Source organism: Sitophilus oryzae, unplaced genomic scaffold (genome assembly GCF_002938485.1).
Source record: "Sitophilus oryzae breed Bouriz unplaced genomic scaffold, Soryzae_2.0 scaffold_499_pilon_pilon, whole genome shotgun sequence".
In the NCBI taxonomy this organism is placed as follows: domain Eukaryota; kingdom Metazoa; phylum Arthropoda; class Insecta; order Coleoptera; family Curculionidae; genus Sitophilus; species Sitophilus oryzae.
Window position 1 is genome coordinate 1,969,005 of NW_022147083.1, and position 20,266 is coordinate 1,989,270.

Genomic DNA, 20,266 nt, shown 5'->3' on the forward strand with positions numbered 1-20,266 from the left:
GTATAATCAATTTTCTCAACATATTTTTAAAGGATGATTTTAGATTAAATTGAAAACTACAAATATATTTTGTATGGTTTTATTTCTTTTGCGAGATACTAGCCAGTTCGTTGTACTGGACAAATCACGACAAAAAAAATATAAAAAATGTAGATAATCAATGTTTCGTAAAATATAACATAGAAAACAAATTTGTTACTTTGTTTTAAACCAGGAATTTTTGTATCTCTTCTCTTATATGATTTAGGATAAAGTTTACAAGGAGATTTTGGAGGAAATAGGCTTGGATCGTGCAATAGAAGTACAAGATTTACCTAAATTAAAATATGTAGAAAGGGTCATTTTTGAAACACTCCGATTATTCCCCATCGCTCCAGTAATAGGAAGATATACTACGAAGGATGTAATATGTGGTAAGATAATTAATTTCAAATGCTAAGAAAAAAGAAATTAATTTATGTGAAATTTGTATACAAGTGGAACTGGTCTGTATACAAGGTGGTCCGGACTGTATTCCGGAAATTTCGGCATCATATTTTGCAGATAAAAATAAGTAAAAAAGTTCCTATAAATGTATGTCCTAAAATGCTTAGTTTCTGAGATACAGGATGTAGAAGTTTTGTTTTTATTTCGATTTTTTCGAAATAATTTCTGAAGTAACGTCAATATTTGGATGAAAATTGGTGGCTGGGAGTTTTTGGACATGAAAAATTTGATTTTGATGTCAATATGGCTCCTATTTGTAGGGGGCGCCACCTATATGTGTTTTAACTGTTTTGAAAAGTAATAACTTGTCCGTACCTGTATTAAACTACTGAATGAAAAAATATACATTTCCGTGATTCTCAAGATATTTAGAAAGGAAATAGTCAATACATGTCATTATTGACAAAAAATAAACATGTTGATAGATAGTTATTCGACTGAAGTGATAAATTTGGGAACTTTTTATTTTTTCAAATCGAGTCAAATTAATTTAGTCGACATGTTTAATTTATGTCAATGATGACAGGCATTAATAATTTCGATTCCAAATATCTGGAGAACAATTACTCGTAGCGATTTGTACCAAGAGACCATTTTTACATGAAAAAAACGTCGTGAATGTACATTTTTTTACCCAGCAGTTTTCTACAGGTACGGACGAAAAGTTATTCCTCTTCAAACCAGTTAAAAAATATCTAGGTGGCGCCCTCTACAAGTAGCAGTCATATGGGCATCAAAATCAAATTTCACACACCAATTTTTATTAAAATATTAACGTTACCTCAGAAATTATTTGGAAAAAATCAAAATAAAAATGAAACTTACACACCCTGGATCTCTGAAACTAAGCATTTTAGAACATAAATTTATACGAACTTTTTTGCTTATTTTTCTCTGCAGAATATGCTGCCGAAGTTTCCGGAATACAGTTTCGACCACCCTGTATAATAATGCTATCAAGATAAACAGAACTGAGTTTTACGTGTTGACTAATATATATTTTTTAATTGAAAGATGGCATCTGAATATTTTGCACTACTTAAAAACTAACACTACTAATAAGTTAAAAAACGTTGATAAAATCATATTTGCCCAACTTCGTGACAAAGCCAGATAAAACCGGATAAAGCCAAAACTAGGCTGCAAATGGGGATGCAAGGTTCGAAGTATTCAGCATTACTTTTGGTAATAGTCTTATAAACCAAACTATAGCTAAATAAAATTAAACTAAACTTTATTAGTTATTCTTTGTAAATAATGGCTAGTGTCAGTTGTCAGAAAGTATAATTAACCAGGCTGCCCAAATGGTGATGCAAGATTCAAAATATTCAACATTACTTATGATAATAATTAACTCAACTTAATTAATTTCGATGTGTTTGGTTTGATTTAATGATACCATTCTGCCGAAATTGTGATACTGTTGTAATGGGTTTTTAAATTCCTATTAGCTACAAGTAAATTTAAATATACAGGATCAGGCATAAAGTTGTGTCATATCAAACTTTATTTTAAATGAAACACTCTGTATATTATTGCATATTTCAATTCTTTCTTCAATTGTAAACAATAATCGTTATACATAATGTACATAAATTGAAGAATTGAAATTATAACGAAAATTTTGTAATTTCCAGACTTGCTATACTCTCATTTTATACATCTATAAATGCTAACTTGAGTGCTAATGTCAAATATTATTAAGAATCACAGTTTCGGCAAAATGGCATCGTTAAATGAAACTGAACACATCGAAATTAATTAAATCAAATTGTTTAAGTGATATTGTCAAAAGTCAACAACTCGGAAACGGTTGGTATGAGGTACATTATGTGTATTTCGATTTTTGTTTAGAATTGAAGGAAGAACCGAAATTTGCAATAATATAGAGCGGGTTTTAAAAATATAGAGGGCCATTTAAAAAAATGAAACTTTGATGTGCCACTACTTTATGACTGAACCTGTCTACTTAAATTTACTACTCGCTAATAGATATTTATAAACCCTATAACTTTTATATTTAACTTTTTGCGGTACCTCCTATATCTTACCTAATAATCGACCGTTTCCATACATAAAAGCGACCCTGTATATAATCACGTATAATATTATTGTAATTGTGTCTATTACTGTTGTTTGTATTTTAGGAACACAAACAATCCCAAAAGGAGTTAATATAATGATAAGCATATTAGACGTTCATCGTAATGAACGATACTGGACCGATCCACTAAAATTTGACCCTGATCGATTTCTACCAGAAGAAATTGCAAAAAGACCATCTAGCTACTATATACCATTTTCTACAGGACCCCGGAATTGTATCGGTAAGATAATGAGAATTCTATACCGAGTGGTCCATCGGCACTGGGAACATAGGAAATCCCATGCAAATTTTGAACTGTACAAATATGAGCTCCCCTGTTGATATACAGCAAAGTCGTAAATAATTTTTAAACGATCTGCTTTTGCTCAATACTCAAAAAATACTCAGCTTATCCAAATCTGTACTCAATACTAGATTTGGATAAGCCGTTTTTAACTAATTTAAAAAACTGCATCTATTCTTAAATTAAAACTGGCAAAAAATCAGGCAAATATCAACTACCTTAAGTTAAGTCAACCTATTGTTTTATCATTGTTAAATATAATTTTAAAATATTAATTATTTTAAAATTTTTAGTATAAAAATTTAATACTAATGATACTTTATTGTAATATAAAGTATTATTAGCAGATAGTGTGTGTGTGTGTTAGTGTAATATTAACATTTAACACAAATAATACCGTATGATCGAATAAAAACGGCGTCAACGATGGCTATGAAATGAAGATCGCTGTCATTTTATATGTAAAATTATATGGGAAATGTCATCGATCGTCATTTCCAAGCCAACTGGACTCCGTTTTTTTTTCGATCATACGGTACTTTATTACATATTATGAACTAGTAATGGGAATACCGGTTCCACATGAGTCGCGTTACAATAGCGACCGTTCCAGAAAAATACCGCGACAAAATACCGCCATTTTGTAATCGAGGTTCCAACTTCCTAAGTGTCGCGGTCGTCGCTTATGTAACATTTCTGGCATTGGTACCTACTTTTATTTTATACTATCTACCTAGTCCCACAAACCACTGTCAAAAAAAATTCTTTATTGGTGACCGGTTTGGGCAGTTCCAGCCATCATCAGACCTTAAAAATAGATATAAACAATAAAACTTATACAAATGTATAAAAGCAAATAAAATTTTCATTTTATTTTATTTGCTTTTACGTTTCATCTTTGAAACAACGCTATTTTATACCATGCAATACAAAAAATCGTTATTTCAAAAGTAACGTAGCGACGGCGACGGGAGCACCAACGCCAATAGTAACCGACCCAATCGCTACAGGCAAAAACGAAACCCTAGAAGCGCTCCAGCGACTGCTGGAACGAAGTAAGCCGCCTCCGAGGTCGAGCGTCGAGAGCCAGTTACAGCAGTACGCGACAGGGAACTAAAACTCTAGGAGCGCGACGGCTGGAGCGAAGTAGGCCGTAGTTACTCCGTATGAACAAGGAAGAAGAAATACATACGACCATTAAAGAAAAAAATTAGAATATTTTACACATGTTATAAGAGGTCCTAAATACCAATTACTCCAGAATATTATGGAAGGAAAAATCCAAGGAGGATGAAGTCGAGGCAGAAGACGAACATCCTGGCTGAGGAACCTCAGAGAATGGCGTGGAATAGTGATGGGAATACCGGTTCCACATGAGTCGCGTTACAATAGTCATTACCGTTCCAGAAAAATACCGCGACAAAATACCGCGATTTTGTAACGGAGGTTCCGACTTCCAAAGTCCAACACTGTCCAACACTGTCAAAAAAAATGTTTATTGACCTAACCTAACCTTAAAAATAGATATAAACAATAAAACTTATATAAATGTATAACAGCAAATATAAAATATTTTTATTTTATTTTATTTGCTTTTGCGTTTCATCTTTCAAACAACGCTATTTTATACAGACCTAGTATATACCAAAAATCGCTATTTCGAAAGTAACGTAGCAACGGGAGCACCAACGCCAATAGTAACCGACCAAATCGCGACAGGCAAAACCGAAACCCTGGAACGAAATACGTCGCCTCCGAGGTCGAGCGTCGATAGCCAGTTACAGCAGGAACCAGTTACTTCTGTTCGCGACAGACGGAACTACGGCTCTAGCGCGACGGCTGGAGCGAACACGCGCGACGCTAGGTACATACCTGTGCCAGATAATTCTGTTGGCGATCGACGAAATCGCGACGGCTGGAGCTAAACACGTCGCTATGCGGTTACTACGGTTCAAGCTAACTTCAAGAGCGATTATAAATAATTTATTTCTAAATTATAAATAATTTATAATTTTGTCGTCATTATGATCGTCGTTCTTCAGTAACAGGTTCCTGATTCGTTGTGTAGCGCGACACGACGCGACGTTACAAAAAAATACCGCTCCAAAATTGCGTTACTCAAATACCGACACATCACTAGTGTGGAATGACGTCGAATGGATTAATTAGAGCAGCCGCAAATAAAATCAAAATAGCCGTGATGAATGCCAACCTCTGTTAGGGGACGGTACTTGAAGAAGAAGTAGGTCTCACTGGTCCCTAGAAAATATATAAACTCTGCAGGGCAACAAGTTGTCAAAACCTATGATATGCTTAGTAAAATATAGAACACACGGAAAGAACCTGATAACCACCAGCCGTTCGATGCTATCCTGTAAAATCACTGAAATGGCACTTATCATGTTTTTCCCTGGACCCTTCAATTCCAACCAGGTCGACTATACAAAAACTTATTGCTGTTTGAAGCGAAATAATCCACAATAAAAAAACTGATAAGCGAAGTGGATAATCACGACAGGACTTATACAGGGTGTCCCAGAAATAAGTGCAAATATTTTAACTGGTAGTATAGTTCAACCCCAGAAACCCGCCTATGAGTTTTTTTTGCGAAAAAAAAATGTTGAAAATTTAAAATTTTTCTTGACATTTTCCGGGAAATTTGAAAAAACTTTTTAGTGCCACTTGTTTATTCACCTGAGATTTCCCTACGGTGTATCTAAACCTCACAGTTTTGCAACCTCCTATGTTATCCACATTCTACATAATTCGGCGGAACATAGTTCTACATTTATAAATTCATAGACAAATTTCTACTCAAAAATTAGGAATGTTAAATTTAATCTTTGAAAGTAGTTCGGAAAGTGGCGGTAAGAGACAATAATTCTCAACATTTATTCATTCAGAAAGGTATTCAAAGTAATGTGTGCTTTTCAAGGTGTTTTGTAAATGAGTGATTCAAATTGTGATGAGGCCTATATGAAAATAATGTGTAAAAAATGGGGACTGTTATTTTAGTAGTTATTATAATAGCATGTACAAGTAAAGCAGCACAGTGAAGTGTATTTTAGTTAAGTGTATATCGAAAAAGAGAACTGTCACAGTTACATCGATCTGTCATAAGTATCTTTTTTAATGTTGGGTAAGTTTTTTAATTTAACTTTTTTAATACATTTTTTAACACATTATTAAACATTTAACTTTTAATTTTTTTTATGTAATAATATCACAATCTTAAAAATGTAATGCATCTCTGCAAACTCCTCAGGTGTTGTGATTTTATGACTTACTTTTAACATATACTTTCTTGTCTTTATGGCAACACAGTGCGTCGAATTAACTGAAATCCGGGCTTGATCCGGGTAATTGGATGTAGTTGGCGATATCTGCCGGCGGTTCTCAAAATGTTGCGATTATATTTTTAAATTTTCAAAGTTAAGTAACTCGGTTATTTTCAATTTATTTTAAAAATGGTAAAGAGAAAATATGTTTATTTTGACCAGATCTACCACCCCTTAAAATATCTGCACTCATTTCTGGGACACCCTGTATAATAATTAATGATAGAGATCTGAATAATTTACTTCATGTGGGTGAAAACAAAAACATTAATATAAGTATATCGGAGAAACTATAAAAAAACATCATAACATAGTACTAAGTACTTTAACGAAACATAACTATCATTCGTTTAAGGAACAAAATCATTAAGAAATGCCAGAAGACGACATAGTATGCGGTATTTTTTAATCCCGTATAAGATCACTTTTTATATTTTTATTATAAGTAAAATACTTGATTTTCTACTAAATCGTACATTTAAATGTTTATGTTTTTGATGGATATTTTTTTCTTCACATTACTTCGCTACTTTTTTATGAAACTAAATATGCATATATTTGTCCTAGTTTCTGAAATACAGGGCGAATTTGAGATATTGATGCATTTATTGACACCCCTCGTATAAAATATTAATTTTAGGTATTTTATATTTTAAGGTTATTAATTTTCAGTCTCATAGAGATTTTCACGTAGAATTCAGTGAAGTAACAAGTTTTTCGAGGACGAGGAGCTGTCATTATTGAAATACGACCGAAACTTTGTTTTTTAAATGGGGTAGCCTGTATATTATTTTTTATTCTATTTTCCATGTAATGAAATTTTTAAAAATATACCATACTCTACTTGTTTTCATAAATAAGGTATTTTGTGGGACACCCTGTACACATGAGATGTGCAGTAACAAAACAAATGAAAATACAAAATTCTATTTATACAGGGTCGCTTTTATGTATGGAAACGGTCGTATATTATGGAAAATGTTACCGCAAAAAGTTAAATATAAAAGTTATAGGGTTTATAAATATCTATTAGCGGGTAGTAAATTTAAGTATACAGGGTCGGTCATAAAGTCGTGGCACTTCAAAATTTCACTTTTTTTAAATGGAAACCCCTGTATATTATTGCAAATTTCGGTTCTTCCTTCAATTCTAAGCAAAAATCAAAATACACATGATGTACCTCATACCAACCGTTTCCGAGTTATTGACTTTTGAAAATATCACTTAAACATATTTGATTTAATTAATTTCGATATTTTCAGTTTCATTTAACGATGCCATTTTGCCGAAACTGTGATACTTAATAATATTTGACATTAGTTCTCAAGTTAGCATTTATAGATGTATAAAATGAGAGTATAGCAAGTCTGGAAATTACAAAATTTTCGTTATAATTTCAATTCTTCAATTTATGTACATTGTGTATTACGATTATTATTTACAACTGAAGAAAGAATTGAAATATGCAATAATATACAGGGGGTTTCATTAAAAAAAAAAAGTTTGATGTGACACAACTTTATGACCGACCCTGTATACTTAAATTTACTAGTTGCTAATAAGAATTTAAAAACCCATTACAACAGTATCACAGTTTCGGTAGAATGGCATCATTAAATCAAACCAGACACATCGAAATTAACTAAATCGAAGTTATTTTCAAAAGTCAATAACTCGGAAACTAAACGGTTGCTTTGATGTACATTGTGTGTATTTCGATTTTTGCTTAGAATTGAAGGAAGAATTGAAATATGTAATAGTATTCTATAGGTGTTCTATTTAAAAAAAAATGAAACTTTGATGTGCCACGACTTTATGAACGACTCTGTATACTGAAATTTATTACTTGCTAATAGATATTATATCCTACAACTTTATGCGGTACCTCCTATATTTTATCTAATAATCGACCGTTTCCATACATAAAAGCGACCCTGTATACACAGTATGGTTCATAAGCCCACAAACGCCATCCTTTCTGGTGGTAAAAAAACAAATATTTAATACTTTACTATCAGAATATAAATGAAAATACAATAAAAAAATTATACACCGAGCCGGTCTCGAACTTGGACTCCTCGCTTCATAGGCAGAACCTCTGCGCGCCATACTATTGTAAGACTTGCTGGATTTATATTCAATACTAGAACTTAACGGAATAAATCAAAGATATAAGATCTTCTTCCGATGCGCAGAAGTGAACGCAATGTCTATCTAGTGAGCGCGCTGTTCCAAAGCAAAATATATATTAAAGAGCCAGCTTTCTTAAAATTCTCTCTCGAAAATGCTGCTAGCTCTTAGGCCAGTATTACACTATAAAATTTCTTTGTCAAAGATCTTTTATAAAAGATATTTATGAAAAATTTGGTATTGTTAATATACAATATTTTTACAAAAAAAAATCTTTGACAAAGAAATTTGATAGTGTAATTTTGGTCTTAAGCGGCCCATACATTATCAAACAAATTGCGCAACACAGGCTGTTGCGCAACGAGTTCCCAATGTATGGTAACGTTTGATGCGTTGAGCAGTTGTTTGATAAGTTTCAAGAATGTTTGAATTCTTTTGTGCAGCAGGCGTTTGCGCAGCGCGTTGTGTAGTGTATGTGTGTGTTGCGCTTCGTTGTGCAATATTTTAGTTCTTTCATCCAAATTCTTTGTTTTCTTTTTCGTTTTTTTGGTATCATTGACATCATCTAGGGTATATACGATAATAATTGACGAAATGGCAATTGAGGACATGATTGTTTCTCAAAGAATGCACAACTTTGAATAAAAAGTTTGATCAAAATAAAATTTTACTAAGTGCATGGGTGATGCAGTTGTGCAACGGAACGTTGCGCATCGCTTTGTTGCGCAACTTGTTTGATAATGTATGGACCGCTGAATCAGTTCTGCAACGCAACGTTGCGCATCGCTTTGTTGCGCAATTCGTTTGATAATGTATAGGCCGCTTTAGACTATAAACCAAAACGGAACTAAGGAATAAAAAGTTAACGTATTTCATTTTTAAATGCAATTTATTGTGCTGTCTACGGACGCTACTACGTTATGGTACGGTTAGTGTGCTCTAAGTGCGTTAGTGGGTAATTGAAATCTTGTACGAAATAAGCAAAATCCTATAACGGTTAGGAAACAGAATTTGTCATTGACAAAATCATAGGATGGCAACTTGACGTATGTTGTCTTTTGCATTGTTACTTGTTCAGTTTTAATTGAAATAATTGATTCAGTTTTTCTAAAATTATAAAGTATAGTATAAACACACAGCTATTGTTTAAATCTATGAAGGTTTGTCATAGAGCTTCTTTAGAGCAATAGATAAAAGAAAATAACCATCTATTAATTAGAGCTTACGCAAAACATATCATGTCATAGAGCTTGTAATTGTTTAGAATTAACTTAATTTTAATTTATTCTCTATGTTTTTAGGAAAAACTTACGCATTGCTGAGTTTGAAAGTTGTTGTCGCTACTGTGGTTCGTCATTACAGAATGTCTTCGAACTACAAATCGGTCGAAGAAATGGATTTACGATCACTTTTTACGATGAGGACTACACATAACTTAGACTGTCAATTAACACCAAGATGAAAATAATGAATCTTATTACCTACATGCAGTAGAAGTTTTTGTAATGATATATCAAGGATGTTACTGATTGCAAGCAAAGAGGATTTTTTATTTTAGTTTTTGACTTTTAATATTTTCCTTTCCTATATCTATAATAGACAAAGACTCGTTTTCAATGAATCTATTTGAAAGTCTCTTAATTTTTTAAAAACTAACTCTACAGTGTACAGAGATACATTTTTCCATACTTTCAATTCCCAAAATATTTCAGTTCCTTTTTAAGTTCTCAAATGATCTGAAGTTGAAGTTAGTTGTAGTTAGAAAACTTCAGAAACAAGAGGGCGACTTGTAATTTTTTAAAAACTGTCTACTAGTTTCAGCGAAATAGTATTATGCATTGTAGTACGGGGAGAGAGCTAGCAACGTCGGAAAAACAAGTATTTTAAGACGTCTGGCTCTTTGATATATCTTTTACTGTGCTCTCTAGAACAGCATGCGGCCCGTCTGGCTGACGGTAAACGTTGCGTTCCCTACTGCGCATTGAAAGAAGATCCTATATTTTTATTAGTCATTTAAATTCTAGTATTGAATATAAATCGAACATGTCTCCATAGCGCAGTGCGTAGAATTTCCGACCACGAACCGATGATTCAGAGTTCGAATCCGGGTCAGGGCAAAGACTTTTTTATTTTATTTTCGTTTATATTCTGATAGAAAAGTATTAAATATTTGTTTTTATTTAACTACCAGAATTATTTAATACTTTACTATCAGAATATAAACGAAAACAAAATAAAAAAAGTTTTTGCTCTCACCCGGATTCAAACTCTGAATCATCGGCCGCGGTCGGAAACTATACGCACTGCGCTATGGAGACATGCTCGATTTATATTCAATACTATAATTTATAGGACTAAATTAATAAAAATAAAGGATCTTCTTCCGATGCGCAGTAGTGAACGCAACGGATATCGGCAGGCAGACGGGCCGCATGCAGTTCCAGAGAGCATAGTAAAAGATATATCAGAGAGCCAGACGTCTTAAAATACTTTCTCGAAAACGTTGCTAACTCTTAGACTATTGAAAGTTAAACAATTGTAAGGAGAATCTACAAATTAAATAAAAAATACGTGTTGTCTTAAAAAAACTTGATCATTGCACTTTTTTGAAGCACCATGTGGGTTCCAAAATTAATATTGAATTTTACATCTTAATAATGCCTCAAACTATTCTAGGTATAATTTTCAAATCAAATAATATTGCTTTACTCACTCGTTGACTTACTCGTATTTATTTTATAAATTAGTAATTAGTACAAAAATAATTCCATAATTTTATAGACCTCGGCTTGATAAAAATACTATTAAATACGAGTATATTTTTAAAATGTTTGAAACTACGCCAATGAAATATAAACCAAGCTAAACTGTCACTAGGGGAGAAAACGATTTCAGATTATTATTGTATAATAAAACAAATAACTGACACCGAATACAGCTTAGGGTTGAACTTTTTCAAATAATATATAGTACAATTAAGTGATTAAATTTCAGCGTCAATAATTATTGATGTCCACAAAATTATGCAGGGAATAAAAATGGATGTAAAGTAAAGAATATAAACCAACAATAATTTTTATGGCGGAGGGACAGTGCTAGTATATTTTTATTGTAGTTATACCCAAAAATCTATAGCTTTTTCGCAAATAATTTCTGAACTAACGTCAGTATTTGGATGAAACTTGATTTCAATGTCAACATGACTCCTGCTTATAGAGGGCATCACCTAAATGTTTTTAATTGATTTGAAGAGTAATAACTTTTCTGTTTGAAACTAATGAGTGAAAAAATATAAATTTACTTAATTTTCTACGTAAAAAATGTTTCTTGGTAAAAATAAATATTTTGAATGGAATTAGTCAATACATATCATTGTTAACAAAAAATAAAATAAATTTGACAATAATCAAATTACACGAAATTATTGTAACTTATTTTAAATATGTATTAAATTAACGTCTAATGTCTTAGAACTTTCCTACTAACATTGAATACAATTCCAGAAGTAATGTTTACAAGTTAGAATGAATATATTTTTGGTAATGAGCTAACAAAAAGGTACCCAGTAACTATAGCGGTTCTAGCAATATAAAATAGCCGAAAAATTAGAGAAAAAATTAATCATATTTTACCGAGTATTTTACATTCTTTTTATTAAAATCTCTAAAACAAATTATACAATTAAAATGAACATAGTAATTCAAAAGAATTAAAAAATACGCAGACATTTTTTAAATCATTCTTCATTCAATGTATGTGATGATGTCAAATGTGACTTAGAAAAATGAGACTTAGACAAGCACGTGTAAACTTTCAAAACGAACAGTTTACATCAGAAAAAAAATCATTCTCACAATCGTCAACTGTATCGCAAAACATTGCCTACGCCTATGCAAAAATACATTTTCATAGCTCTGAAGAAACTTGTGTCAAAGAATATACGTATATAAACATGGATATTCCATTAAGAAAGTTTGATAGTTATGTTTTCGATGAATAAGATTGTTTTGGAAAGAGACGTGTCTCATATTTTATTAAATAATGGAAATATGTACACTTTATCAGAATCTATTACATAGAACTTCCTCAATATATTTATCATAATTTATCGGCATATCAAATACATTGTTTTACTTGTTCCCTTTCCTTATGAGATTGATTAATGGTGACAAAGAAGTAAGTATGCAAGAAATGCATAAACAATATTATTATGCATAACATTTTACAAAAATACCTTCTCAAACCTTTTTGTTATTCTTTTAAACCATATAAGAAGTGTGGTTAGATGACAACATACCGCGTGTTTCTCAAAAGTGGCTGACCCCTATAATTTTTGTATTTTTATATGACATAAACCAAGATTGATTGGCGTATTCAATTGTCTTCGGTCACTTCCTGTTTCGCTGGAAATGACTACAACTTTTGATTTTTAAATGGCACCCTCGGTATTTTTTACGTTATTCGATAGAAATGGTTCATTTGAAATTGTAACATTCAGTTCATAATGACAATATCACTCTAAATACCAAGCGTGTGGTATCCAATTATTCGCAAAAAAGTGCTTTTTTCCAAATATTATGCATTTGAAAAAATTGACACATGATTAAAATATGATTTCGGTATTTTTTAAGATGCGATTTTCTAGTTTCCTTCAACCTATCGGCAGTGTTCCCACAGCCACCCCATTCGGTGTAGATCTACCCATTTATAACACAATTTAACCCCGCTATCGCGTGATAATCTTCCCCGATGAACTGTCACTCAAAGGAAATAAAAGTTTTCTGTTTTACCGGCGATACTCCAACAATGAGAAATAAGCTTCCACCTAATATAGCCCATTTTTTAATCTGCACCTCGAAGGAAAAATACCTTAAGCAAGAAATCTTGTCCTTTGTGGTTATTAATTTAAAGAAATCTTAACCTCATAAAAAGAAAGCGGACTTTAAGGTTTTAAAATTATGGAAAACCTAACTTTATAGACGAATAGTTAAAAACACCATTAGCGGCCATTTTTTTATCCAATTTGTTTTCAAAAAATATTTTTTTGTGATATTGTTCTAAACTATTGAGAAAAATAAACAGACGTTCATGAATAATACTACCTACCACAAGTTAAATTAACTAATTAAGAACTTTAAAAGTGTGTGTGTGTGAGGTTCAAGTTAACGTCTCCTTTCTGCTGCAATGGCTAAACTGGACGGGACCTACTTTGTTTACGCGGAATCCGAACCGCGGTCCTCGGCCATATCATGGTCAATGGCCTACCGACTTAGGAAGTGTCTAAATTAACTCTTACTCACGAGATATCCGATCTCATCCGGCCTCGAACCGGCGTGAAAGAGCAGTGTGTATCAATAGATTTTACACTTTTCCCTTGGACAACAGCACGATGCAAAGTTTCGAACCGGTCACCCGTCCATCAACTAGCATCGCCTTACGTCGCTTAACTTCGGTGTTCTAATGGGAACCGGTGTTTCGACGTAGCTGGGCCGTTGCCCAACTTTAAAAGTGTACCAGGGAAGTTAGCTGAAAAAAAGTTAGGTTAGAACCTTGAAAGTAACGATTTATTCTAAAATTAATTGTTGAAAATAATATTTTAATGGCGCATAATTTTTTAGGGCCTATCATATTTACATCTCACAAAAAAATTGGCTCCGCAGATATAATTATCTTGCGAATCCAATAATCCACTTCTTACCAATATAACTTATTTACATTTATTACGAAGTGCATATATGTAGGTATTTCATGCATAATGGATTAATGTTCAAACGGCCATGCCATCAGTTATTACTACACTTGTTTGTCTTCCTGGTTCATTATTGGGAAATTCATTTACATACACATATTATAAAGAAAAATGCTTTAACTTATTCTTTCTCTTTCTTTCCCATGTTAAAATTTAGGTAGTATAAATTAGGACCATTTTTAGTAAAATTTACCTCTATTTTACCGTGTTATGACCTCAGGTCGGTTATTTTTGACTTCATAGCCAATATTTCATACAAGACATTATAACCTGTTAACCTGTTTTTAACTTCCAAATTACTTTAGTTTTATTCCCCACTTTGGGAATTTTAACGACAATTCTCAGTTTCTCAATAATAGTCCAAGTGGTTAATTTAACGTAATTTTACCTTCAAATGTTTGTTGGGCTGGGGCTGGTTGTGTGCTAGGAAGTAAATTCATGCATATGTTCATCGATAGTTTGTAGCTTCTGAATAACGGTCTAGGTAAAACATCTAGCTTATTTGCCAGCTCAAAATTAGAATTTGGAGTTAGCAACTCGTATTTTCATTGGAGGACTGACATATTTATTTCAAACCAATAATCAACGAAAATATTCATATAATTTAATAAAATTACTGTAAATCATTATAAATAATGAAAAATAAACAAAACTTTTAAACAAATACAGATCACAGACAAATTCATCACAAAACAAATTGTTGGTCAGTAGTAGTCAAAGATATAGATCTAGTAATATTTTGGTTTAATGGCCACAGCTGCCACGGCTATCCGGCAGGGTTATAGAATAATCGTTTTTTAATAAAAATTAAAAAAACATTACAAAATTATAAAGCTAGAATAGTATACGGTTTTATATTAACTCTATTTTTATTGAAGTCTATAAAAAGCATTCATAAAAAATTCACAGTCCTTTACGATGAATAAAAACGTAAAAATATGATTAGTGTTAATATGAGTGTATTACATACATATGTTTAAATAACGAAGTTAACAAAAAACAACAGATTTAAAGATTCACTGAAAAAGTAGTAGTGTTAACATTAAATAAAACATTATCAATAATAATTATGCGATCGCACCTATCCGTAAAACAAGCAAGCAAAAAAACCTCGAAAAAAACAAAATAACATACAAAACATCAGGTTAACATGATGACAGATCATGATCAATGACAGATAAAGAATTCTTACGGAAAGTTACACTTTACGATATAATTTTTTAACTGTTAAAGGCAAACGCCATTTAAACACAAAACTTATTAATACCTACTACTGTATCTAAAAGACTTCTTTTTAAATTACTAAATTCTTAGCCACTCTTCTGTTTTTCTTGGCTGTTGTGCGTCACGTCACAGATTAACAGGCCCACGTTTGCACCACAAGGCGATGCTGCAGACCGGTCGTAGAAATTTATGTTATACAACTTGTAGTCAATCTACACAAATATTATCAAAAACTTTTTTCTTTTAAAATGTGTTCAGATTTTGTAAAAGTATAAGTCAAAATCGCAAAACTTAAATTTGATATGAGTTTCTTAGTTTTTAACTAATATAGTGGCGAATTACAAAAATTCTTTTTCAATGAAAATTAATGAGTTAAATAAAATAATTTAATAAATAAGCTAGTACTTTTTCTCGCGACTACGTTCGCGTTACACCTCGAATTGTTCATGCATTGATTTAAATGATTTTTTACTTCTTTATAGAGAGCTAGTGAGCATAGATGTTTTTTATTTTTCAACTTTTTTTTATTTATTAAGAGCACTAATACTCTCTTTATAGGTTATTTTTTATTCTGTGAAGGATAATTGAGGAAGATATATTTCGTTATGATGTCACTAAATAAACCCTTGTATAAAATTTTATACTGTCTGGTTTCTAATGTTATAGTATTGCATTTTCGTACAGCAAACTTTCATTCTACTCCCTAAGGGTATAAATTTCATAAATTCGCTTTACCTTTGTGCCAATTTTTATGTGTATAATCCAGAGGTCACCATGTTTTATATAAATTTTTACTAACTTTACCCATTTGGTTGATGAATTTCAAAAATTTCTTCTAATTCTTTTTGTAGGATTTCATTCTTCTAGACCAAATAGTAAGGAATTTTCATACAACAACCTGTTCCGAGATAATTTTACTCTCTAAGAGGATGAATTTCCTAAAATCGCTTTGTGTAGCTAATTCACTAATGTCGTTTAAACGAACCTTTGTGCTAATATTTATGCATCTAAAGCTGGCGGTATTTATGTATCTAAAACTCACTCTAAAATATCTAAAAACGTAATATATAATCTAACTGACACACCACTGACAATGACAAATAATTTATTTCTGCCGGTATTGTGTGTAGGTGTTTTTCAGGTATGTTTTAGTATTTAGTCGTTTTACACAAAGAAATAGCCATTAAGCACTATAAAAATACTTCATAACAAATCTACACATATATACCTTTCATTTAAAAAAAGAATCATCAAAATTGGTAAAGCGGTTTCGGCGGGATGGATGCAACAAAAAAAACCTTTGAGCTTTTATATATGTATGTATGTATATGTATGTAATAAACTTTCTATCTCGTGTATAAGATGTTACGCAAGTTTATTATTTTAATCTCGATTTTAATAGATAAATGTGCCATGACATGTTTCCTGACATGTTCCGCCATGACATGTTTTTACTTTTTTGTTATGGTAAAGTGATTTGTATAAATTTTATTCAATAACGTATATTTTCCTCCATTTGGTGATTTTTTAATTTTAAGCGAAAATTAAGTATAACATTTTAGGAAAAAGAAACACTGTAATATTTAAAAGAATAAGAAGAAATTAGTCTTATTATGAAAGGAAAATAGAGAAAAACTCTTTCTATAGAAAAAAGTCTTTATACTAACCAGAATCCGGTGACATATACGCGGTCTCACCGGAAACATTACTTATTACTTCGCATAACTTGAAGAATAACTACTTTTAATAATGAACACTTCAGAAATACACCAGTAAAAACATTTATTATTTGAGATTAAAACTCGAATTAAATTATAAATATTAGTTACCTATGTTGTTATAGCTTTTATAGGCCTGTTTAACGACTTAATAAGTTACCTAGCGAAAAAATCTGTGCGTACCTACCACTATTGTTACAGGTTAATTCGTTAAAGAAATATGTTACACAAGTTAAAAACGCTTAAAATTTTAATGGTATTACTTGTGCATTATTGGCCTTATAATGTAATTTGTTGGAATTATATCTTCTTTAAATATAATTAGACTTTTTAACGACTTTTAAGTTACCTAGGAAAAAATCTGTGCACGTACCTGCCAGTATTGTTACAGGTTAATGCGTGAAACAAATGTGTTACATATTATTCGTAGTATTAGTGGTATTATATTGGAATCAGCTTGGCATTAGTGGGGCATTATATGAGAAATTTTGGTATTTAATTTGTATTTTTGGCATTACTTTGGCATTAGTATACAGACATTTGTCAGCGGTTTACTCCTTGTAGATAATCAAAAAGTTTTTTGATAAAATTTGCTTTTTATGTCAGATCATTTCTATGAAAAATTACATTAGATTTTTATTAAAGACGCTGGGTAATTAAAACATTGACTAATAAACCTTGTCCACTTTAAATACGGGGTCACGAAATATCCTCCTTGGAGTGTTTGGGTTAAGGGGTGTATAATAAATTAATCGTTGTTTTATAATAAAAACCATAAAACATTTATTTGTGAGTAAAATAATGCAATGGTTGGATATCTCTCCTTTATAATTCGGTGACTAAAAATACACTAAAATAATTAGAAAAAAAATCTTGTACTTATTTAGTAATTACGTCAATATTAATTAATTGACTTTCTAGTCTATTTTATTTTATGTACAAATATATTATTAAATTTTAAGCATTAAGTAATAAAACACTTTGTGCCCTCTTATATCGTAAAAGGTTACGAAATATACTCCTGGTTACACCCCTTACAGAAAACAGTGTAAGGGGTGTAAATAAATTGTATAATCACTGTTTTTTATAATAAAAACTATAAAATATTTCTTATTTGTGAGATTAAAAAAACAAAACAATGCATTGGTTAAAATAAGTACATTCAATACTGTTTTCAATTGTTAATTCAATAATGTGTTATAACATAATATAGCCATTACTATTATACTATTATTATTAAAATAATATGTGTGTAACATATTTCTTTAACGAATTAACCTGTAACAGACATTTATATGCCCAGTATATTTTTGTTTAACAAACCAATCAGGAAAAATCCAAAACCTACCGTTATAGGAGGTATAAGACGATTAAACTTATATAATGACAACTACTTATCGGATAACAAATTAATTACTACTGTCAGCTAGTTCAGCTACTGTCTAGGTAGAATTTACCTAGAGTACCTACACCTACCTATGATGATGTAGGTAGATTAAAGCTTATTTTGACGTTACCTCTCACTTCGGTGTCACAAGCTGAATTTTTCAGGGATGGAAGTACAGTACATCACAGTACATGATATGGGGACCCTTATTCCGAAAGTAGTACAAAATTAAACAGGGTAAAAAGGCACTATCATCAAAAATCGATATATTAATACCACCGTATAGAGAAAACAAATACTTATTTTTTGATCCAGTACAGAATAAAGTCTTCGTAGGGAGTAATTTTTTATAATTATTTACAAAAAAACATTTCCATTAGCGCTTATGACCAAAAAAAAACTTTAAACATGAATAATCATTTCAATCATGCGAAAATTTGGTTTAAAAAAGATTTTTTTAATATAACTTTCATTTAACGAAAAACGAAGGCCTAAATGAAAAAAAGAAACAATTTAAAAGTTTCGCTTATGTCTTGACAATGTATCAAAGCAAACCCCATATTTTTTGCTTTTAAACTAATAAAGATATATCAATAAACAATTAGCGATGTAATGGTTTTTGCGCGCGCTGGCCGACTGCCGGCGCTGCGCCGAGATTTCCTATACCCTTGTATATATGACGTCATGGTGTGGCAAATGTAGCATTTTAATTCGATTTGGGCTCCCTTATATAGGATAACAGAAACATTTTCAATGTTAAAAATATCCATCCTACATAAAAATCGTTTAATTTAATAGATGTTAGTAAGAAGTTTCACTTCAAATATGTAAGCGCACATAGTGCACACACTATTTTTTTCTGTAAACCGTTATAAGCAATTAGGCCATAATTTTATGACATTGGTTCTGTCTGGAAGAACAATAACCCGTAAAGTTTAAATGAAAATAAATCACATTTTATTTTTTTTCTTTATTTGCTTCATTATATAACCCTTTTCTTTTTCAAACTATATCTTCACACTAACTTCGAACTTGTAATAGCGTCTTTGTTTTTAATTTAACCGGAAAGTTATGAATATCGTATTTTATGTCAACTGAAACAGAAGTTTTTAATTTAGTTTTCAAACTTAGATGTTTCCCGTGATGCAAAAGATAACTTTCTAAAAAAAGTATCAAACTGCTCATTACATTGGAGCGACTAAAAAAGTTTAGTTTCGTATTTCACTTTTTCCTTTATGCGATAAATTTACGAAGCACATTGAAAAGATTTAAGGCAAGGAAAAGTTTTAATACGAATACCTACCAAAAGATTTCATCGGTTTTCTCAGTATTTTAATAACTCAAGTTTGGATTATACATCTAAGCTCTAAAGGATCTTTAAATTTATAAGTCATATATAAAAAATAATTTCTTTTCTCGGATACTATGCTTATAAAATTTAGAACGTTAAATAATGTAAATTTTACAAATGTTTGAATTACTATTTTCCCACAAAATCTACGAAATATTGGCAAGTGTGTCTAAAAATGTATTTTAAAAAATTACCAGCTTTAAACAGCAATAACCAGGGTTCGGAAAACTACATGTTACTTTTAAAAACTACATAAACTACATTACATGTAGTTAATGTAGTTTATGTAGAGGGTGTAGTTTATGTAACCTATGTATGTAACTTTCAAATATCAAAGGTTTGAGGTGAGGTTATAATAAGTTGAAGCTTTAGAAAACACAATGTATTTAAGAAAACAGAAGAAATATGGCTTTAAATATAATATTCACACATCATAATATTTAGACCCCTCATACAAAGCAAAATTATTCATAATATCAATACATAGTTTATT

The 20,266-nt window shown here is 31.2% G+C and overlaps 1 protein-coding gene across 3 annotated transcripts in view; it reads left to right on the forward strand.

The window, feature by feature from the left end:
• Positions 1-9,895, forward strand: part of LOC115886878 (cytochrome P450 4C1-like) — a 52,083-nt gene extending 42,188 nt beyond the window's left edge. For all 3 annotated transcript variants that reach the window (XM_030906202.1, XM_030906203.1, XM_030906205.1), the window contains 3 exons: positions 248-413; positions 2,634-2,813; positions 9,646-9,895. In XM_030906202.1, the coding sequence (XP_030762062.1) occupies positions 248-413; positions 2,634-2,813; positions 9,646-9,806 (507 nt within the window). In that variant the 3' untranslated portion in view covers positions 9,807-9,895. The remainder of the gene's footprint in view (positions 1-247; positions 414-2,633; positions 2,814-9,645) is intronic.
• Positions 9,896-20,266: the final 10,371 nt, after the last annotated feature.